At 36.6% G+C, this 20,080-nt stretch overlaps 2 protein-coding genes across 2 annotated transcripts; both read left to right on the top strand.

The window, feature by feature from the left end:
• The first annotated feature begins 6,736 nt into the window (after window positions 1–6,736).
• LOC125249681 (G-protein coupled receptor 87-like) lies at window positions 6,737–15,873 on the top strand. The gene is given in 4 exon segments (XM_048162022.1): window positions 6,737–7,252; window positions 10,861–11,258; window positions 13,487–13,621; window positions 13,623–15,873. Coding segments are annotated over 3 exon segments (951 nt in total). The 5' UTR covers window positions 6,737–7,252; window positions 10,861–10,905; the 3' UTR covers window positions 14,086–15,873.
• Window positions 15,874–16,069: 196 nt separating this feature from the next.
• Window positions 16,070–18,280, top strand: LOC125249591 (P2Y purinoceptor 14-like). Its single transcript, XM_048161911.1, has 3 exons — window positions 16,070–16,157; window positions 16,563–16,602; window positions 17,136–18,280. The coding sequence occupies exons 1-3, from the start codon at window positions 16,131–16,133 to the stop codon at window positions 18,143–18,145; spliced, it is 1,077 nt and encodes a 358-aa protein (XP_048017868.1). The 5' UTR covers window positions 16,070–16,130; the 3' UTR covers window positions 18,146–18,280.
• Window positions 18,281–20,080: the final 1,800 nt, after the last annotated feature.

Genomic DNA, 20,080 nt, shown 5'->3' with positions numbered 1-20,080 from the left:
TCTATTATAATATACTTTAAAATCTAATTTATATCTGTGATCAAAGCTGAATTTTCAGCATCATTAAGAAGTCTTCAGTGTCACTTCAGAAATCATTCTAATATGCTGATTTATTACAAATGTTGTGCTGCTTTTTTCAGGATTCTTTGATGAATAAAAAGTTAAAAAAAGAGCAACATTTATTTAAATTAAATCTTTTGTAACAATACAAGTTTGGGGTCAGTATTTTTGTAACTTTCTGTTTTTTTTTTGGAAGAAATTAATACTTTATTTCAGCTAAATTGATAAAAAGTGATAGTAGAGATTTATATTGTTAGAAAATATTTCTATTTTGAATAAATGCTGTTCTTTTTGACTATTTATTCATCAATGAAAACTGAAAAAAGTATCAGTTTCCAGAAAATATTAAGCAACAAAACTGTTTCCAACATTGATAATAACTGAGTATAAATCAGCATATTAGAATGATTTCTGAAGGATTCATGTGACACAAAAGACTGGAGTAATGATGCTGAACATTTAGCTTTGCATTACAGCAAAAATATATATATTTTAAAATATATTAAAATAGAAAACCATAATTTTAAATTGTAATATTAGTACAATATTATTGTTTTTTTTTTTTTATATAAGAGACTTCAAAAACATTAAAAATAGTAATGTTTCCAAACTTTTGAATGGTAATGTATACATATAAAAAAAAGTTTACTATACAGTACATTTGATTTACAGTAAATTTAAACTTCCATAACTTTTACATATTTTAATATTTTCAAGCTTTCACTTCAGCAATAATCTGCTGAGTGTCTTCTTTAAAACGAGACCTTAGGTCTGTACTCCAAAGCATTCTTGAATTATAATCATTTAAGTTTATATAATGCATTTTCATGTCTATTCTCAAAAATGGGGTGACTGTAATAATTTCACAATAATACTGTGTATTTTTTTTAAAATAAAATTAACTATTTCAAATTTCTAACATAATTTTTGTCAATCCATTTATGAATGTTCTTTTTGTCTATTGTATCTTTTGATATCATATACTCATTGTCATCAATTTTCTAGTGTTTTGATCATATACACATCTTGGATGACATGGGGGTCAGTAAATTATCAGGAAAATTTTATTTGAAAGTGAACTAATCCTTTAAGAGTGGGTTATGGTGTAAGGCATACCATTTACTGTGACTAAAAACCACTTTTGCTCTTGTCACTCGAGTTTATTTGTTATTACTGATCTGTTACACAACATAATCATATTTCTAGGAACTCAGTAAAGGATATCACTGCATTTATAGGAACACAACAAATATCATTACATCATCAGGGTCAGGACAATAGCCAAAGAGCTGTTATTCTTGTGGGAAAAAGCTAACCCAACTTTTGTTTCAACTTTTATACTAACTTCCCTTCTGAAGCACTGTGCTTCACACACCTGATGTTGTTCAGCACCAAGGACAGAGGGAGCAGACAAAACGCAATGTGGTTTAGACCAGAGGAAGACGCCACAAGTCAGGCATCAAATCACAAGATTCAGCCGGTGTTGCTTTAGTTTGACTTGCGTCACTGTAAATCAAAACGCTCAACAGACAGTGAAGTAATTTCCAGTTAACATTATCACTTTCAGTTTTCACAAAAGCAAACACACGGTCCTTTAGCATTCTCAAAATGAAAGCATTTTAAAGCATGTTAAACTAAAATAAAAAGTAATGTTAAAAGCATTTATACTACACATCTGATCTGTTAATGAATAGAAGTTACCAACAGCAATGTTCTGCTTACATATTTGAACATTTTTTAGAAATGTTATTCCTTGGGTTTTGCTGAGTTCACTGCATCTGCTGGTTTCAGTTTTTGTGTAACTACCTCAATTTCAATAGAAAAAACTTTTTTTCTTTTTTGTTACAAAATGTGTTTCTTAGAGGTTTGATCTGATGACAGGAAGGCTGTTGGTTTTACGAAGGCGACTCATAAGCATCACAGTTTTCCAATGTACATGATGTCATTCATCATTTCCCCATCATTTCTATTACGCCCCCTAGTTTTGTGGTTCTTGGTTTTGAACTTATTTTTTTCTAGTGTTTTGTTCCCATTGTTTCTGTCTTCTACTGTGTTTTTGTTCCTGGTTCCTTTGTCTCATTGCCTACCTTGTTAGTTTCCATAGTTGCCTTCATTAGTTTCCATTGTAACTAATCACTCACACCTGTCCCTTGTTTGCCCCATTTATTCCCCAATGTTTCTCATGGTCTTTTTCTGGTGTTGTCCTTTTTGTATGTTATGTGCACTTTGGACTCATTTAGACTAGTGCGGTTTCATTTTAAAACTCATACGTTTTGCGTTTAGTTTACACTACACCGAACCTCGAAAACGGAGACTTTCGAAAACGGAGACTTTCAAAAACGTTTTTGTTTGAAAACGCCGGGGTTGCGTTTCAGTATAAACTGACCAAAACAGAGACTTTGAAAACGAGGGCGTGTCTGCCTACTTTCGCTCTGCGTACCCTTGACAACCGTGTAAACAATAACATGGAGACTGAACTGCAATCTTTGCTTGCTTTGTTGTCATTTTTAGCAGCCATTGTGCATATTTTTTTAATACTGCAGCTACCTACATGTGCAAGGGGCAACTGTTTACACTTGTAAATGTGCCCAGTGTGCATGAACGGTCATGTGACACCCGTTTTCGGCCATGTAGTGTAGACGGAAGCCGTTTCTCAATCTTGTCTGTTCTTGTGTTCTTGTGGACTTGTGAAACGTCATCAGTCGCTGTCCAAGTACTGTTCCAATTCAAAGTTCGCATCTAGCCAAGTTCAGTTCAAATCTGCGGATGTGCTCTTGATCCGCCCCTTTTATCGAGGATGCATTCGAGAGGTGACTTGTGCAGACTTGAGACAGCCAGGTATCCCAGAATGCACCTCGCTCTAACCAGCAGTGTCAGTAGAGTACCCCAGGGATGACGTGTTTTTGTAGGGTTCCCTTGATCGAAAGCCTATGCATTTTTCCCATAGACGTTTGGAAAATCACAGAAAATAAGCTCTGTGTTTAACAAAGGGTTATGACACTTACACGTTTTGTCTATCAAGATAATCTTTACAAGTTAACACAACATTTATAGATTTTGAAGCCTAAATAAAGTCGTCAGATATAAAAGGCTAACAGTAGGCTATAAACGGACTACAGCACACCATGGTCGCGGATCAACATAGTCGCCACAAAGCTTCCTCAAACTTTATTTAGAAAACAACTTTATTTAAAAACATGATTATGATCTGTGCTGTTATGAATACTTATCCACTTTTTCATGAGAAATGCTGTCCAAATGTCCCGTTTTTAATGATGACATCTAAAGTCCCTGCCAAAGGAAGTAGTCCCTTTTAGCAATTTGTTAACAACTGCCGATTTTAAGACACAGTAAAAGTTTAAGGGTTATAACTGGTTTGTTTTATGTCATAGATCAAAACGTGAAAGTATTTAGAGGCTTTGTTAACCACAGACCTTATTTCAGGCGATTTAGCAAAAACCCATTCAAAAAACCCATACAGGGAGTGCAGAATTATTAGGCAAGTTGATTTTCTGATCATATTTTTTTCCCAAGCACATTTTACCAATTCCAATCCACATCAATCTTAATAACTACTATTAATATTGTTTTTAATCATTTATAAGTGATATATAATTGTTCATGAAGGCTGGAAATGAAAAATGCCTTATATTCAGGTGTGCAGAATTATTAGGCAAGTTTTCTTTTACAGGCAAAATGAGCCAAAAAAGAGATTTAACTCAGACTGAAAAGTCAAAAATTATTAAATACTCATGAGAAGGACGCAATACTAATGCAATACTAGAAATTGCAAAGTTAAAGCATGACCAAGGGACAACAAAATGCTCATTGGGTCAGCGGGGTCAGACAAAAACAGGTGGAAAAGAAAAGACACGTTAACTGCAAAATAATTAAGAATTATGTGTGAAACCATCAGGAACCCTTTAGTCTCCAGCGCCACCATTTTCCAGAGCTGCAACCTACCTGGAGTCTCCAGAAGTGCAAGGTGTTAGGATCTCAGAGACTTAGGTTAGCTAAAGAATCCTAAAAAATGACCCGCACTTGATAAGAATCACAAGCTGAAGTGTTATAAAATACATGAAGACTGGGTTTTTATAGGCCTTATAAACAGACAGCTTGAGAGTGACTCCTGAAGGACCAGCACCACATCCTCTTGTACCACTGTTTGAAGAATTTATCTTCCAGAATCTGGCAGTAAGTTTTGGAAGATCATTTTTAGTCCATCTCTGCAAGACAGACATTTCAGGATAAGAGATGGACTAAAAGTGAACTCAAACACCTTACTGCCAGATTCTGGATAAATTCTTCAAACAGTGGTACAAGAGGATGTGGTGCTGGTCCATCAGGAGTCATTCTCAAGCTGTCTGTCTATAAGGCCTATAAAAACCCAGTCTTCATGTATTTCACAACACTTCAGCTTGTGATTCTTATCAAGTGCGGGTCATTTTTTAGGATTCTTTAGCTAACCTAAGTCTCTGAGATCCTAACACCTTGCACTTCTGGAGACTCCAGGTAGGTTGCAGCTCTGGAAAATGGTGGCGCTGGAGACTAAAGGGTTCCTGATGGTTTCACACTTAATTCTTCACCTTAATTCTTAATTATTTTGCAGTTAACATGTGTCTTTTCTTTTCCACCTGTTTTTGTCTGACCCCGCTGACCCAATGAGCATTTTGTTGTCCCTTGGTCATGCTTTAACTTTGCAATTTCTAGTATTGCATTAGTATTGCGTCCTTCTCATGAGTATTTAATAATTTTTGACTTTTCAGTCTGAGTTAAATCTCTTTTTTGGCTCATTTTGCCTGTAAAAGAAAACTTGCCTAATAATTCTGCACACCTGAATATAAGGCATTTTTCATTTCCAGCCTTCATGAACAATTATATATCACTTATAAATGATTAAAAACAATATTAATAGTAGTTATTAAGATTGATGTGGATTGGAATTGGTAAAATGTGCTTGGGAAAAAAATATGATCAGAAAATCAACTTGCCTAATAATTCTGCACTCCCTGTAGACTTTACGGCGTTGGAACCGGAAGTCCTAAAATGCTAACTCGCCGGGTTTTGCCTACAAAAATGCGTCATCCCTGAGGCAATCTATAGTGAAGGAGAAAACCTGCATAATTTAAACATATTATTGTTATTATGTCATGATATGTAGTTTTAAGAGTTTTTCAGGCGAGGATGTGCTGGTTTAAAGCTCAAATTTGTGGTTTATTGATAAAGATAGCGCCTTTCTGAAAATTGAATTGGACGTTGTCGGAGTTGTGAGATCCAGGCGATCACCGGACGCTCAGCGCTCATGTACCCAGCCGAGAGCAGCCTTACCTAGGCGAGTCCTGACATTTGCCGCTGGCTCCGTTTTGGCTGAGAGCAAAGTGACGTTTCATAACTTTATATATTTAGGCTATTTAACTTATCTAAAGCGCTGATTTTGTACGCTTGACTGAATTGTTTGCTTTATTTCTTATTGTATATTCTTATACCTTTTAGAATGGCTATTGAACATTAAAACTGACATTTAACAAAAAGAGACAGGGTTGTGTTTTATATTAGCCTATAGCCTATTTTATTTCATTACAGTGAAGATAATCAGAGTATGCACAAATAGTATTACATTTAATATTTTTGAAATATATACGAAAAGAGGCAGGGTTGTTTAATATTTAGTTTTGTTATATAGGCTATGCAGACATTGCAGATAATCAATCACTCGTTGCCTGAGGCTATTAATATGTTTTTGTTTGTTTTTTTAAATAAAACGAAAAGAGGCAGAGTGGTGTTTTATAACAAATTTCGTTTTATCGTTGGCTAAAATAAACGTTATCATTTTAAAATGCTGTTTAAAACAAAAACGTTCTAGTGTAAACGGGGTCTTTGTTTAGTTCTGTTTATCTCGTGTTTGGAATCTCTTATTTGTTACCGGGGGGTATTCCACAAAGCAGGTTATGCGACTTACCTGGCTAAGTTTACTCAGAGTAAGCAGATGACCTCAACTTTCGGTAAAAACCAAAGGTAACTTTCAGGGTATGTAAGTAACCATAGCAACTTACTCTCTTAACCATAACCTGCAACTCAGTGAGCGTGGCAGATTTTGCACAATATGATATTACATAATTATATCTATATATTTGGTTATAAAGCACTATTATAGGCTAACATAAAGCAATGTTTATTTTATTATGATTTATGTATTTTATTCTTATCTCACACATTGTGAATCTGCACTATTTTTTTTATTTTTTTTATTTTTTTTTTTTGCAACAGGACATTTTCTGTAATGTATTTCTATAATAAAAGTACATATATGATAGGCCTACAACAATTGCGGAAGCAAAATGACTAAAACTTATACAGTCATATTATATTTGCAAGCACAGAATGTTTTTTTGTTTGTTTGTTTAATCAGTCTTTCATTTTTAACTATTAATTATCATCAGACAAACAATTTTCTTTGTATTTTCTTTGTGTGCTGTCTCCGTTGCTTCTCGATGAAGTGTCTGGATAAAATTCAGTCACACCTACATGTGTCATGCTCAGTAAATGGTGCATGAAATCTCATCGTTTCTGTTGAATACTATTTATGTCTTGTTTGTTCTGTGTGGATTTCCTGACATCCACAGAGAAATACAGGGGGGGGGGGGGGAGAGAGAGAGCTAATTTTCCCAGTAAAGAGGACAGTTGAGAAAGACAAACGCTGTCTTGATTCCAAGGGGCTAAGAGGGTAAGAAAGCAGCAGAGCCGGGGGTCATCGCAGTCCTGAGAAAACATGCAAAGACTCGATGAGGAGGTGGACAGCAGACATGAGCTGAGAGGTCATTTGGCTTTATTTAGATGAAAGCAATATGATCAGGAGTAATACAGACAATTAACTTTTTGTATGAGCAAAACATGTTGATTAAGACGTCGTCTGTCATTCAGAACTGAACTGAGAATGTCTTTTATATTTCACATCAATCTCAGACTTAGCAAACAGGAAGCAAAAGAGAGTTGTGAAATAATAATCATTGTCACGAACCAACCTCAAATAACTTCTCTTAAATTGACCAAATTCCCAATAACCAAAAAAAATAAAAAAAATAAATAAATACAAATATTTTACTGCCTCATCTAAAATAACTGAGGAACTCAAAATGAATTTCCTGTTTTTAAGGAAGTGACAGACAGTGTTCATCTGTAGAGAGAGCTACGGGTAAGTCATGCTTTGTTTAAAATCATGTGAAACTGTAAAAGTAGTCAAAAAGAAGAAAAAAATAATGAAATGAGTGTAAAATGTAAATTAATTCAGCTCAAATTCAGTTTAATCAATATGACAGATTTTCAAAAGTCAACTTCTGTATAGGTGAAAATTAGAATGTTTTCAAACATGTTTATTTATTATTGTAATTTACTATATTATGTATGTGAAATATATATATAACAATAATTTATAACATTATTTAGTATATCAGTGTATTGGTAACACTTTACAATACGGTTCATTTGTTATCATTAGTTAACTACATGAGTTAATTAACTAACAATGAAAACACTTCTACATCATTTGTTCATCTTAGTGTTGTTCTCAGCATTTACAAATACATTATTATGATCAAAAGTTGTGTTAACGTTAGTTAATGCACTGTGAACTAACATGAACATTTTTAATATATTGCTCATTGTTAGGTCATGTTCATGTACAATGAGAACTTACTCTAGTGTTACCATTGTATTTGGCTAACGAGTAGATGTGAAACACAAGTATATCATTTGCGTACTCGTCTGGAAGGAATGTGGTTTCATTGTTCTTAACATAGCAAAGCGTTAGAGGAAGAACAAGACACACTTTTTTGGTCTCAGGTTGTGGCACCACATGTAACAAACGTTCTTGGGTCCTTGAAAGGCACTATATAAATAAAACATATTATTATTATTATTATTATAACATATATAGTGATCATCTAGTAAAGTGACCAAAGAAAAATATAAATAAATAAATACAAAAAGTAAGTATAAACGATACTCATGAGTCACTGAGGTGTGAAATAGTTTGTGTCTGTGTGCTGTGACCATATTGTGGTTAAGGATTGAGGACAGGAAGCTGAAACACAATAATTTTCATTTTTTTTTTTTTTTTTTTTAACCTGTCAAAGCATGAGTAAAATAGATAAAGAAATTAATTGTATAAGTTGTTTCTCTTTTAAGTAAATTTAAAGAACTAGTTCACCCACAAATGAAAGCCATATGACACATGAGTGAGTAAATAATGTTGATATTTCCATTTTGGATGAAATATTCAATTTAACTATATCTGAACAGCACTGTAAAAAAATATCAACTATCTTTTTTTGCACTGGCTTTTAAAGGGGGAACTATCATGCTCCTTTTTCACAAGATGTAATTTAAGTCTCAGGCTTCCCCCTAGAATAAGCGTGTGAAACAGCTTTAAATAATTTTTGTGCATGTATCTATAAATGCAAATGAGCTGCTGCTTCCCACCAGAGCACTGAACTATTAAGAAGGGCAGAGCCTACAGCTCATGCCTCAGATACTCAAAAACCAACAAAAACTCCAAAAACTAACAAAATATATGTTTGATTTTGATTATCATCTCTATCGCAGTCTCGCTTACGTGACATGCTTAGTCATCATGAAAGTTAATTATGTGCATTCGTTTAAAATCATATCAGTCTACTCTTCTGATATATGGTTTTCTGAGCACACACATCTAAAACATATGCACAGAAAGATGAATGTCAGATGCCGCATCCCGTGAGCATTGAACTAAGTTGTCTTTCTCATCTTATTGTGCTTAAACTGTTAAATACACACAAGGTTATGTCAAAAACACACAAAGTTCACAATCACAGTCAGTTATGTCTGTGAACGTAAAAAGCAGGGACAGAAATCTTCGAATATCTTCGAAGCTTTAATAAGAATAAACTTCTTACTTGAATGCTACTGTTAATTGCTGTTAAATCATATTTCGATGGTCCACTTTAGACATTCTACTATAAGTAACTTTGCAACTACATGTCAACTAGTAGTCATTAAAATATTAATAGACTGTTAGATTAGGGTTAGGTGTTAGGGTTCGGGTTAGAAGAATAAGTTGACAAGTAGTCGTAAAGTAATGTCTGTTGGTGGAGCATCAAAATAAAGTGTTAGCAGATATTAAGCAGACAGTCTACTGATACTCTAATGACTGGTAGTTGACATGTAGTTACTTATAGTTAGTAGAATGTCTGAAATGGACAGTGTGTTACCTATATTTTTAAAAGCATTTATCAGTCTTTGTTAATGTTAGTAAAAATCTAATTGTTCATTGTTTATGTTAGTTCACAGTGCATTAGAAAATGTAAACAAATAAAACTTTGGATTTTTAAAAATACACTATGTTGCCAAACGTTTTGGGACGCCTGCCTTTACACGCACATGAACTTTTATGACATCCCATTCTTAATCCGTAGGGTTTAATATGGAGTTGGCCCACCCTTTGCAGCTATGACAGCCTCAACTCTTCTGGGGAGGCTTTCCACAAGGTTTAGGAGTGTGTTTATGGGAATTTTTGACCATTCTTCTGGAAGCGCATTAGTGAGGTCAGGCAGTGATGTTGGCGAGAAGGCCTGGCTCACAGTCTCCGCTCTAATTCATCCCAAAGGTGTTCTATCGGGTTGAGGTCAGGACTCTGTGCAGGCCAGTCAAGTTCCTCCACACCAAACTCGCTCATCCACTGGTGCACAGTCATGTTGGAACAGGAAAGGGCCATCCCCAAACTGTTCCCACAAAGTTGGGAGCATGAAATTGGCCAAAATGTCTTGGTAGGTTGAAGCATTAAGAGTTCCTTTCAGTGGAACTAAGGGTCCAAACCCAATCCCTGAAAAACAACCCCACACCATAATCCCCCTCCACCAAACTTTACACCTGGCACAATGAAGCAAATACCGTTCTCCTGGCAACCGCCAAACCCAGACTCGTCCATCAGATTGCCAGACAGAGAAGCGTGATTCGTCACTCCAGAGAACACGTCTCCACTGCTCTAGAGTCCAGTGGCGGCGTGCTTTACGCCACTGTATCTTTGCATTGCACTTGGTGATGTAAGGCTTGGATGCAGCTGCTGGGCCATGGAAACCCATTCCATGAAGCTCTCTACGCTAATCTGAAGGCCACAGGAGCTAATCTGAGCTAATCTGAAAGCCACAGGAAGTTTGGAGGTCTGTAGCTAGTGACTCTGCAGAAAGTTGGTGACTTATGTGCACTGTGTACCTCAGCATGCGCTGAACTCGCTCTGTGATTTTACGTGGCCTACCACTTCGTGGCTGAGTTGCTGTTGTTCCCAATTGCTTCCACTTTGTTATGGTACCACTAACAGTTGACCGTGGAATATTTAGTAGTGAGGAAATTTCATGAATGGACTTATTGCACAGGTGGCAACCTATCATGATACCATGCTTGAATTCACTGAGCTCCTGAGAGCGACCCATTCATTCACAAATGTTTGTAGAAGCAGTCTGCACGCCTAGGTGCTTGATTTTATACACCTGAGGCCATGGAAGTGATTGGAACACCTGAATTAATTGATTTGGAGGGATGTCCCAATACTTTTGGCAATTTGTATATATTAGTAAATGCTGAAATTAACCTTAAGATTAATAAATGATATAGGACTATTATTTATTGTTAGTTTATGTTAACTAAAATAGAATACTGTTACATAGATTAATGTTAAATAATGTTAACAAATGAAACGTTATCGTAAAGCGTTTTGGTATTGTGGAAAATGCCCCCATTTTGTATAATAATATTCAACCTTTCTTCCAGCAGATAACGATTTGTCTCATATCTCAGTCACCATCCAGCTCAATCATGGACCAGAACACAACCAATTCCACTCAAGAACTTTGTGGCTTGTCTGAAATGCCAGCTCGTACATTCTTTATATCTGTATACTCACTGATTTTTCTGGCAAGTCTGGCACTAAACAGCCTAGCAATATATGTGTATTTTTGTAAAGCTACAAGTCAGTCCAGCATCACAATCTATCTCAAGAATCTGGTTATAGCTGACTTGTTTGTCAGCCTGTGTTTGATATTACGCATTGCCAAATATGCAAGCCGTTCAGTGGAAATTCTGCATATCTACTGTAAGTTTGGTGCTCCAGCTTCCTACCTCAACATGTACTGCAGTATTCTCTTCATGGGCTACATTGCTGCAAACAGGTATGGATGTTCGTCCGTCCATCCATCCATCTACTTGTAATAAATAAATAAATAGTAAAAGCATATTTTAATTACAATGAATTAAAAATTGAGTTTTTTATAATTATAAAAAGTATAATTTATATATTATTAATAATTAAATATATTAATAGTTATAAATAATAGTTAATAATAATGATTATTATAATTTATTTTATAACTATTATTATATCACTATATATCACATTGAAATTGTGTAATGATAATGTAATTGTATGTACATAATTAAATGTATTTGTATAATGATAATGAAAAACTAATTTAAAATGTATTTTAATATATTTTCCCCCCGGTTTCACAGACAAGGCTTAAGCTAGTCCTAGATTAAAATGCATGCATGTTTGAGCTGTTTTAACTGAAAATAACTTGCTCTGACATATCTTAAAATATGTCAGAGGCAGAGCCATTGTTTTGTCTCAAGTGCACACCAGTAATGTTTGTTTTGTTTTTGTTTTTTCCCTAGGGTACATTTATAAAAGATACTTAAATACACTAATTGAACTAAGGCTTAAATAAAATCCTGGCTTAGTCTAAGCCCTGTCTGTGAAACCGGGCCTTAATATAATAATATACAGTGCTGCTTGAAAGTTTGTGAACCCCTTGCAGAATCAGTGAAAATGTGAATAATTATAACAAAATAAGAGGGACATTACAATATGCATGTTATTTTTTATTTAGTACTGTCCTGAGTAAGATATTTTACATAAAAAATGTTTACATATGGTCCACAAGCCAAAAAACAATAGCTGAATTTATAAAAACGACCCGCTCAAAAGTTTGTGAACCCTTGGTTCTTAATACTGTGTTTGGTTACCTTGATGATCTACAACCGTTTTTTTGTTTTTGTTTTGTGATGGTTGTTCATGAGTCCCTTGTTTGTGCCCAACTTTCTTCAGAAAAATCCTCCAGGTCCCGAAAATCCTTTAGATTTCCATCATATTTTGCACATTTGAACCATAGACTGTAAAAAAGATTGACGATGCGACGCCGATTCCTTCCATTGTAATGAACTGAACATAAAACATTCGACGATGGGTGTTGACATGTTACGCAAAAACGTCAGTTTGGAGCCTGGGCATGCGCAGAAGGAATCGTCAGTGGAGCCCGGAGGCGCGGTATCGAACTTCCGCCGAAACGGTCCTGCCATTTTAAATCACGTTGAACCAACGTTACAGGAGATCGATTGCTGTAATTAGAGTAGGCTATCATTAGTTTTGTCCTGCTAATTATTATTTTATACCCATAAAGATAATTAGTAACTGCCAGATAACGATCACCTGCTTTTTCCCCTTCATGGCTAACGTTAGGCGTGTTATCTTAGCTAATAACATTTATTATTTAGCTTATGAAGTCCACATTTAATGTTACCGAAGAAAGTTCAGTGATCAGTCAGATCCTGTAGGTCGGTTAGGACAGTTTACTGCTGAACAGCTCATTTTGTTGGTGTTAAATAACAAAGAAATCGAAAATTAATAGTTAGTTATACATCTTCAATCTCCCCTCGAAGCTCCGACAGTCCTCAGACAAGCTGTCAATCAACTGCGAATCATGACGACACGCCCCGTTTTTATAGCATCAAATTGCTAGCTAAAATCAAACTTATCACAAAAACGAACAATTGAAAATATATCAGCGTGATAACAACTACCCCTTAAATTACCAAAACCATCTTTTGGAAATTTTTATTTGAAGCGTAATTTATTTTTATTTTTTGACTCATTCCCGTTCGTTTGAATGGAGAGGGCGAGGTTTATGACCTGTACTGCCTCCAGCCACCAGGGGCAATCAAACAGCCACAGCTTCCCTTTTCAGGACGCATGAGGCACACCCGATTTGAACCCTTTCCAGCAGTGACTGTATGATTCTCAGATCCAGTGGCGTGCAAGGGGTCGGGTTTGTGCTTGAGCTCCTGCCCCTTTGATCGCGAAAGTGACAGTGCCCTTTGCGGTCGCATTGCGGTGCCCCCCGCGTTCCCATTTCTCCCCGCCCCGGAACGTGATTTCTACTGCGGGAGAACAACCGAACACCCTCACCCCCCCAGAACACGATTTGGGCCGAGGGGGAAACCCACGTCACACCCACCCAACTCTCTTTTTTGTCTTGTGGACTTGCTAGTCATCGCAATTGTCAAAAACCCTATTGCTGTATTTTGAAAGCCTTCTCTGTATTCTTTGAATTCTTTGTTTCAGGTACATGATGGTTGTACGGCCACTGGAGACTCACGTGTTGCAAACAGTCCGCTCGACCAACTACATCTGCGCAGTGACCTGGGCTGTCCAGTCGTGCTTTGTTTTTGTCTACATCGCTGTTTTTGTCAGTACTGATAAGGAAAACTCTCCACAGTGGTTTCAACTGTGAAAACTTTCATAACAGCGTGCTCAAACAGGTCTACTTGGTCATGCAGATCACTTCCTTTTTAATGTTTTTGTCTGTGTTGATATCACTGATTCTGTTTTATTGGGGGACTGTACAGAGGCTTCGAAAAGCTCAGCGCACTATGCCGGAGCAGCCTGGGAACTCTAAGCTCAGCAAGTCAAAACGTAACATGCGAGTACTGGTGGTGGTTTTCATCGTGTGTTTTGTGCCCTATCATATGGTGAGACTGCCGTACATGTTCATCAGTCCCCAGCTGCATGACTGTACAGCAGCTCAGGCGTTCTACATCATAAAGGAGCTGACCGTCCTGCTTGCGGTACTAAATGCCTCCTTGGATCCACTTATTTACTTTGTCTTTTGCAAGACCTTCAGGGCACAGCTTAACCTTCAAAGATTTCGACAAAGTAACTAGTAAGTTGAGTTAACGGTGAAATGTGTGATTTCGGCACGAAACGGAACTGCAAAAATGTAGGCAAGATATGGGTGTGACATATGAGCCCTACATGGGATTGTGCATGGGTCCCATGTCAGCCCTATCTGAATTAGACCCAGTATGTCCCCCAAATGGGTTTGTCCACGGGTTCTATGTTGGCCCTATCTGAATTAGACCAATCTGAATTAGGCACAGTATGGGCTGACGTGAAACCGATGGATAAACCCATTTAAGGCCCATACTGGGACTAATTCAGATAGGGCTGACATGGGACCCATAGACAAACCCATGTAGGGCCCATACCTCACGCCCATTTTCTGCCTACATTGGCCCCGCCAATAAATGTTGGCTGGAAACAGGTTCATTTGAAATCACTATTTGATTTGATTGCTTTAATGACAGCAGCACTTGAGCTGCATGAACTCCACAAGTTTGTGTAAAACCTGATGATCATGTTCTCCTGCATCATTTGAGAATTTTTTTGCATCTTGAGCTTTAATGGAAGCAAGAACATCTGACTGTCTGTACAAAGGAGTTTATCTATATCAGTTTACTTATAGTGACATAGCAGTAGTGCAGAAATATTTCTTTTCATTTTAAGACTTCATTTTACTTTATTTAAATATATTAAATATACAAATATAACATGATGTCCGCCTTAGGAAAATGGGCATCTCCATGCTTTATTCAAACATTATTAAAAGATTTTGTAAGCATATTGATTTTGTAAGCATATTGCATTAGGGTTATATATAATATAATTTTCCCCCTTATATATTGATGGTTTAATCAAGCTTGTAGGGTCATTAAGAACAAATTAAAACAAATTATTACAATAATAATAATAAATGATGCAGTTTTATTACAGTCTCATATTCCACGGCGCTCAGCATGGGGTGAGAGAGGAAACCAGCTTAAACTGTGCTTGACAAACACAACATCCATATTTAAGTCCCCTTTGAACTCCCACTGAATCCTCATATGGAGAGCTAATAATAATAAATCAGAAAAGCTCTTTCTGACAACTGTAAATGTTCAGTAAATGTCATTTTGTAAATGTTTTTGTGTTGTATTACTTTTTATTGTGTAATGTATTTTATAGGATTTGTATTGATTTGAAGTTATTCAGTTTAAACTTGAATCCTTACATGGCGCTTTTAAGTTGAAAATAAAATATACAAAGGACATACCTGATTTTATTTAATATTGAGGAGGTATGTTAATAATTCACATAAAAATGGAAATTTTGTTATATTTCCCTGATTCTCATGTTTTTCCAAAATATGATTTTCTTTTGTCTCTGGAAAAAAGCAAATATTTTTGCACAATGTCTAAGTTGATTTTTTCCATACATTCGCACAGCCAAGCTCCAGAAAAGACAAAAAAAAAAAAAAAAAAAAAAAAATTGCACTATATTCTACATTTTCGATAATGTTGTGAAATGAATTTATTTGAAATATAATTTTTTTTGTAACAATGTAAAAGTCTTCACTGTCAATTTAATGCACCTTTGCTGATCAAAAGTATTCAATTCTTTACTGACCGCAAACCTTTGAATGGTATGGTGTACATTATGTTTACAAAGCAACATATCTGGTTTGCATGTCCTATGTTCTCTATATTATTCTTTTTTAAATATTGTCTTATTTATATTGTCATATTTTGTTGCACCTTATGTTGTCTTTCACTGTTCATTGAGTCTCAGAAAAATGCTATTTCATTCACTGTATACTTGTATATGTGCCGAAAATAAAGCTCTTTTGAATTTAGAAACATCTGGTAACTCCATAGACTCTAATGAGCAATGATCAGACACATTGTCACATTGGTTTATGTTGAAGAAGTGGGAGAAGGAATCTATTTGTATAGAGACACTGAAGGAAGCTCCTGCAGTGCTGAGTAAGTGTCCACCCACGAGACAAACTGAGCAGTTCTTTTAGTTCCTGTCTCAAAGTCAACGCCCCCTTCCTCTGAGTTATCATGTGAGGCTCTTCTCCCCAACATGCTTCTTCTCAATCTCTGTCATGATACAAGCTGACTCGAGTCTTCAAGTAAGTTTATTTTATTATGGTAAAAGTTTAATAATTATTTTTAATAAGAGGATATGGCAAAGTTATTTTGAGTGTTTTAAAACTCTAGAAATGTTTGAATACAAATGGCACCATATTCAGAATGAAGTCATTCAAACTGTCCTTTTGATTAAAATCTAAAAAAAAAAAAAAAGGCAACATAGAATTATGTGATATGTGGTTTATTTGATGCAAAAAGAAATTCTATTATATCATTATTTCTGTGCCTTTATGTTGTTCCAAACCCAAAAGACATTTTCTCTGTGGAACACAAAAGGAGAATGTTAGAATGTTAGTGACTGACAGCCTCAGTCACCATTCACTTCCAATGCATCTTTTTCTCATACAATGAAAGCAAATGGTGACTAATAGTGTCATTCTGCACAGCATCTCTTTTTGTGTTCCACAGGTTTGGAACAGCCTGAGGGTGAGTAAATGATGACAGATTTTACATTTTCGGATGATCTATCTCTTTAAATAAGAAAAAAAAAAAATAAATAATCTGATAAGACTGAATGATTATGTATCTTAGCAAACTTTTAAAAAGTGAATCATTTTACTGAACGTGTGAACACTGCCATTTTTTTAAAAGTATGTTTTAATAACCTTTGTTTTACCTTCAAGAAGTTTACCAGCACAGTAAAACACATGTAAAGTACTTGATTATAATTTTAACTATAGTGCGTTATTCGATATTACATTTTCATCAATTTATTTTAAATATACTAAATTGCAACTTTATCATAACGAATGTGTAATTACAAATATTTTTAAATACTGTATATACAACAGCAATGACATTAAATTATATTGTAGTTTACATAAATGTTTGTCAGTACATTCAGCAGTACACTTTAAAAGTGGCATATGAGTCACTTTTTATTTCTGGACATTAATGATACCAGGAAATATTGTAGCACAGTTCAAAGCATACACTAAAAAAGGTTCTTTCATTTTCAGTTTTAGATATGGACTACATCAACAATACACAGACAGAACAGAAAAACGGCACGAATGTCAGCAGTGTGTTCACGCATCAGGTTCTGCCTGTGCTCTACTCCATCATCTGTGCTTGTGCCTTCATTCTCAATGGACTTGCCGCTTGGATCTTTTTCAGGGTTCCCAGCTCCTCAGCTTTAGTCGTTTACCTAAAAAACATGGTGGTGGCAGACATTCTGATGCTGTTTACCTACCCGTGGCGTGTGGTGGGTGATCTCGGTTTCGGCGGCTTGCAGTTGAAGCTGATAGTTTGCCGCTACACAGCTGTGCTTTTCTACCTCTGCATGTACACAGGAATAACCTTTATGAGTCTCATCAGCTTGGAGCGCTACTTCAAAGTCGTCCGCAGCACCTCTGCTGTGTCTTCCATTCTGCAGCGCGTTTCAGTAGCGAAGGCTTTCTCGTTGCTAGCTTGGGGCGTCATGATGTTCTTCATGCTGCCCAACACCATATTAACCAACCAGCCCATGCCTAAGGATTTTTCCTGCATGGCCCTAAAAAGCGAACTGGGTCAGCGCTGGCACGAAATTTCAGCCCACTTCAACGTTGGAATCTTCTGGGTGGCGTTCATCCTGATGGTGTTTTGCTACACCTCCATCGCCTGTCACGTGTACCGCTCTTGCAAACGGGTGAAACAGGACAGCAGCGAGGCAGGACGAAGGTCAAATCGAAGCATCTTTAGCTTGCTGGCTGTGTTTGTCTTCTGTTTTGTGCCCTACCACGTTTGTCGCGTACCCTATACGCTTAGCCAAAGGCCCGAGGCTGGTTTTAGTGAGTACAGCCGCTTCATTCTCTTCCAATTGAAAGAGACTACGCTCTTCCTGTCTGCTCTTAACGTCTGTTTGGATCCTATCATTTACTTCTTCATGTGCAGGACATTCAGAGAATCACTTTTGCAGAAGATGTCTTCTGTAAACCAAGAAAACAGGAGGCCTTCAATCGGCACTGGGCTGAGTATCAGCAATCTGTAAGAGAAAGAGCAACAAGGAAATGCGCATTGGCCATTTGCAAGATGAAAGAGCAGATATTACATTTTAAAACCACATATCTAGCTGTGGTTTCCTTGCAAAATGAAAGGTTCAAACTGAAGTGGTGTTTTGCAAAAAAACAACAAATTTCAACCACAGCTTTCAAAATAATTTACTGAAGTAAACCAATCCTTAAACGGAAGGAAAATGTCTTTCTCACCCTCATATCATCTCATCTGACTTTAAAAATAAATGTTCCAGAAGGGGGTTTTCTCAGTGATGCCATAGAAGAAACATTTTGCTTAGTGTGAAGAACATTTTAATAATCTAAAAATCCTTTTTCCACTATAAGGAGCCTTTTTGTGTAATGGAAAGTTTCCATGGGTGTCAAAGGTTCATTATGGAACCATATATGCCAGTAAAGAGAGTATTTTGAAGAATATCCCAGACTAATGTTTTCTGTACAATCAAAGTGAACGAGACTTGGGGTATCAAGCTCCAAAATGACAAAAAAAAAAAAAAATCAACAAATAATTCATACAATAGCTTTGTGTCAGGTCTTGTGTAAGTCTTTGTTCAGGGAAAATCTTGCCCTTCTGCTGCATCCTGCAGTTCTCAAATCAAATAAGGTCTAATCATGTGGTGATGATGCCATCATTTTAGGACATCTGACATTTGGTTAAAAGATTAGTGCCATTGGCAGGGCCGTAGCTTGGGCCCTCCAGCTGTGGGCCCCCTCGGATGTGTTCCACAGAAAAAAGCACATCATAGGGGTTTGGAACAAGATGCGGCTGAGACAATAATGACATTTTGGTTTGATCTACTCCTTTAAAATGGCACACACTCCCACACATAGATAGTTTTCTATAAAAAGTGTTTTAATTATATATGGTGTAAGTCAACGGTCTCACTGTATTCTGCCATGTTGAAATTACTTGACCTGCGGTGTTTCTCTAAGGTGCCTTCACTTCCGTTCGTTTGGTTCATTTGGTCCGGACCAAAAAAACAACAAAAAAACATTTAGTCCTGGTCCAATTAATGTTCAGATGCAATTTTATCACCGAACCAAAAGATACTGAACCTAAAGGCATAGGGATACGTTCACAACCTGATTGGTCAGATTTTATGATGTATTGCCTATTTTGAGACAGAACTTACCGAACATCCAAAAACAATGCTGTGCGCTGAGATAAATGTGCTTGTTGTGTGTGTGTAGCCTGCATATGGTGGTATGATGTTTCATTAACAAAATTCGGGAGGAGAACTTTCAAATGATCCTTTCAATCATCACGTCATTCCAACCAGCTGTCAGCAATCAGTAATCAACAAGTCTACCCAATCAGCATAAGTGGAGACCATTATAAATACACAGTCGACTCACCCATGTTCTTGACAGTTTTTCAGCATCCCTCCACCACCCCATCTCCTCACACTCGCATGGTTATCTTCCTAAACCAAATCTCACACTCGCCTGGTTATCTTCCTAAACCAAATCTCACACTCGCCTGGTTATCTTAACCAGAATACGGGGGGAGTACTCTGGGTTCGGGCCAAATACCGAGCTCGGAGCCCTCTCCTCGGACAGCACGCAAATATGCATACTATTTATTTATCTGACTTATTTGCAAGTGTGAACTCGTGAAATTTTGGCCACCTGGGAATTCGTGAAGAGCTTATAAAATGTGTAAAGGTGTCAAAACTGCGGCGGGAATCCCTCCGTCACATACACGAATGATCTGTTGCGTGGCAATGCGCGTCTGATGCCTGTGATGGGCAAATTCACGACTATGATGAGAAAAAAACGATATGCGAGAGGATTCTGTCTTTTTAGTGTATTATCTTCCTGTTTTTGGTTCGTTTACACGTCTTTGGTCCATGTTGTGTTCATATATCATTCGAACCGCACCAGAGTTTGTTTGGAAGCAGTCCGAGACCCAA

Source organism: Megalobrama amblycephala, linkage group LG16, assembly GCF_018812025.1.
Source record: "Megalobrama amblycephala isolate DHTTF-2021 linkage group LG16, ASM1881202v1, whole genome shotgun sequence".
In the NCBI taxonomy this organism is placed as follows: domain Eukaryota; kingdom Metazoa; phylum Chordata; class Actinopteri; order Cypriniformes; family Xenocyprididae; genus Megalobrama; species Megalobrama amblycephala.
This window is presented reverse-complemented; position numbering and strand designations above follow the sequence as displayed.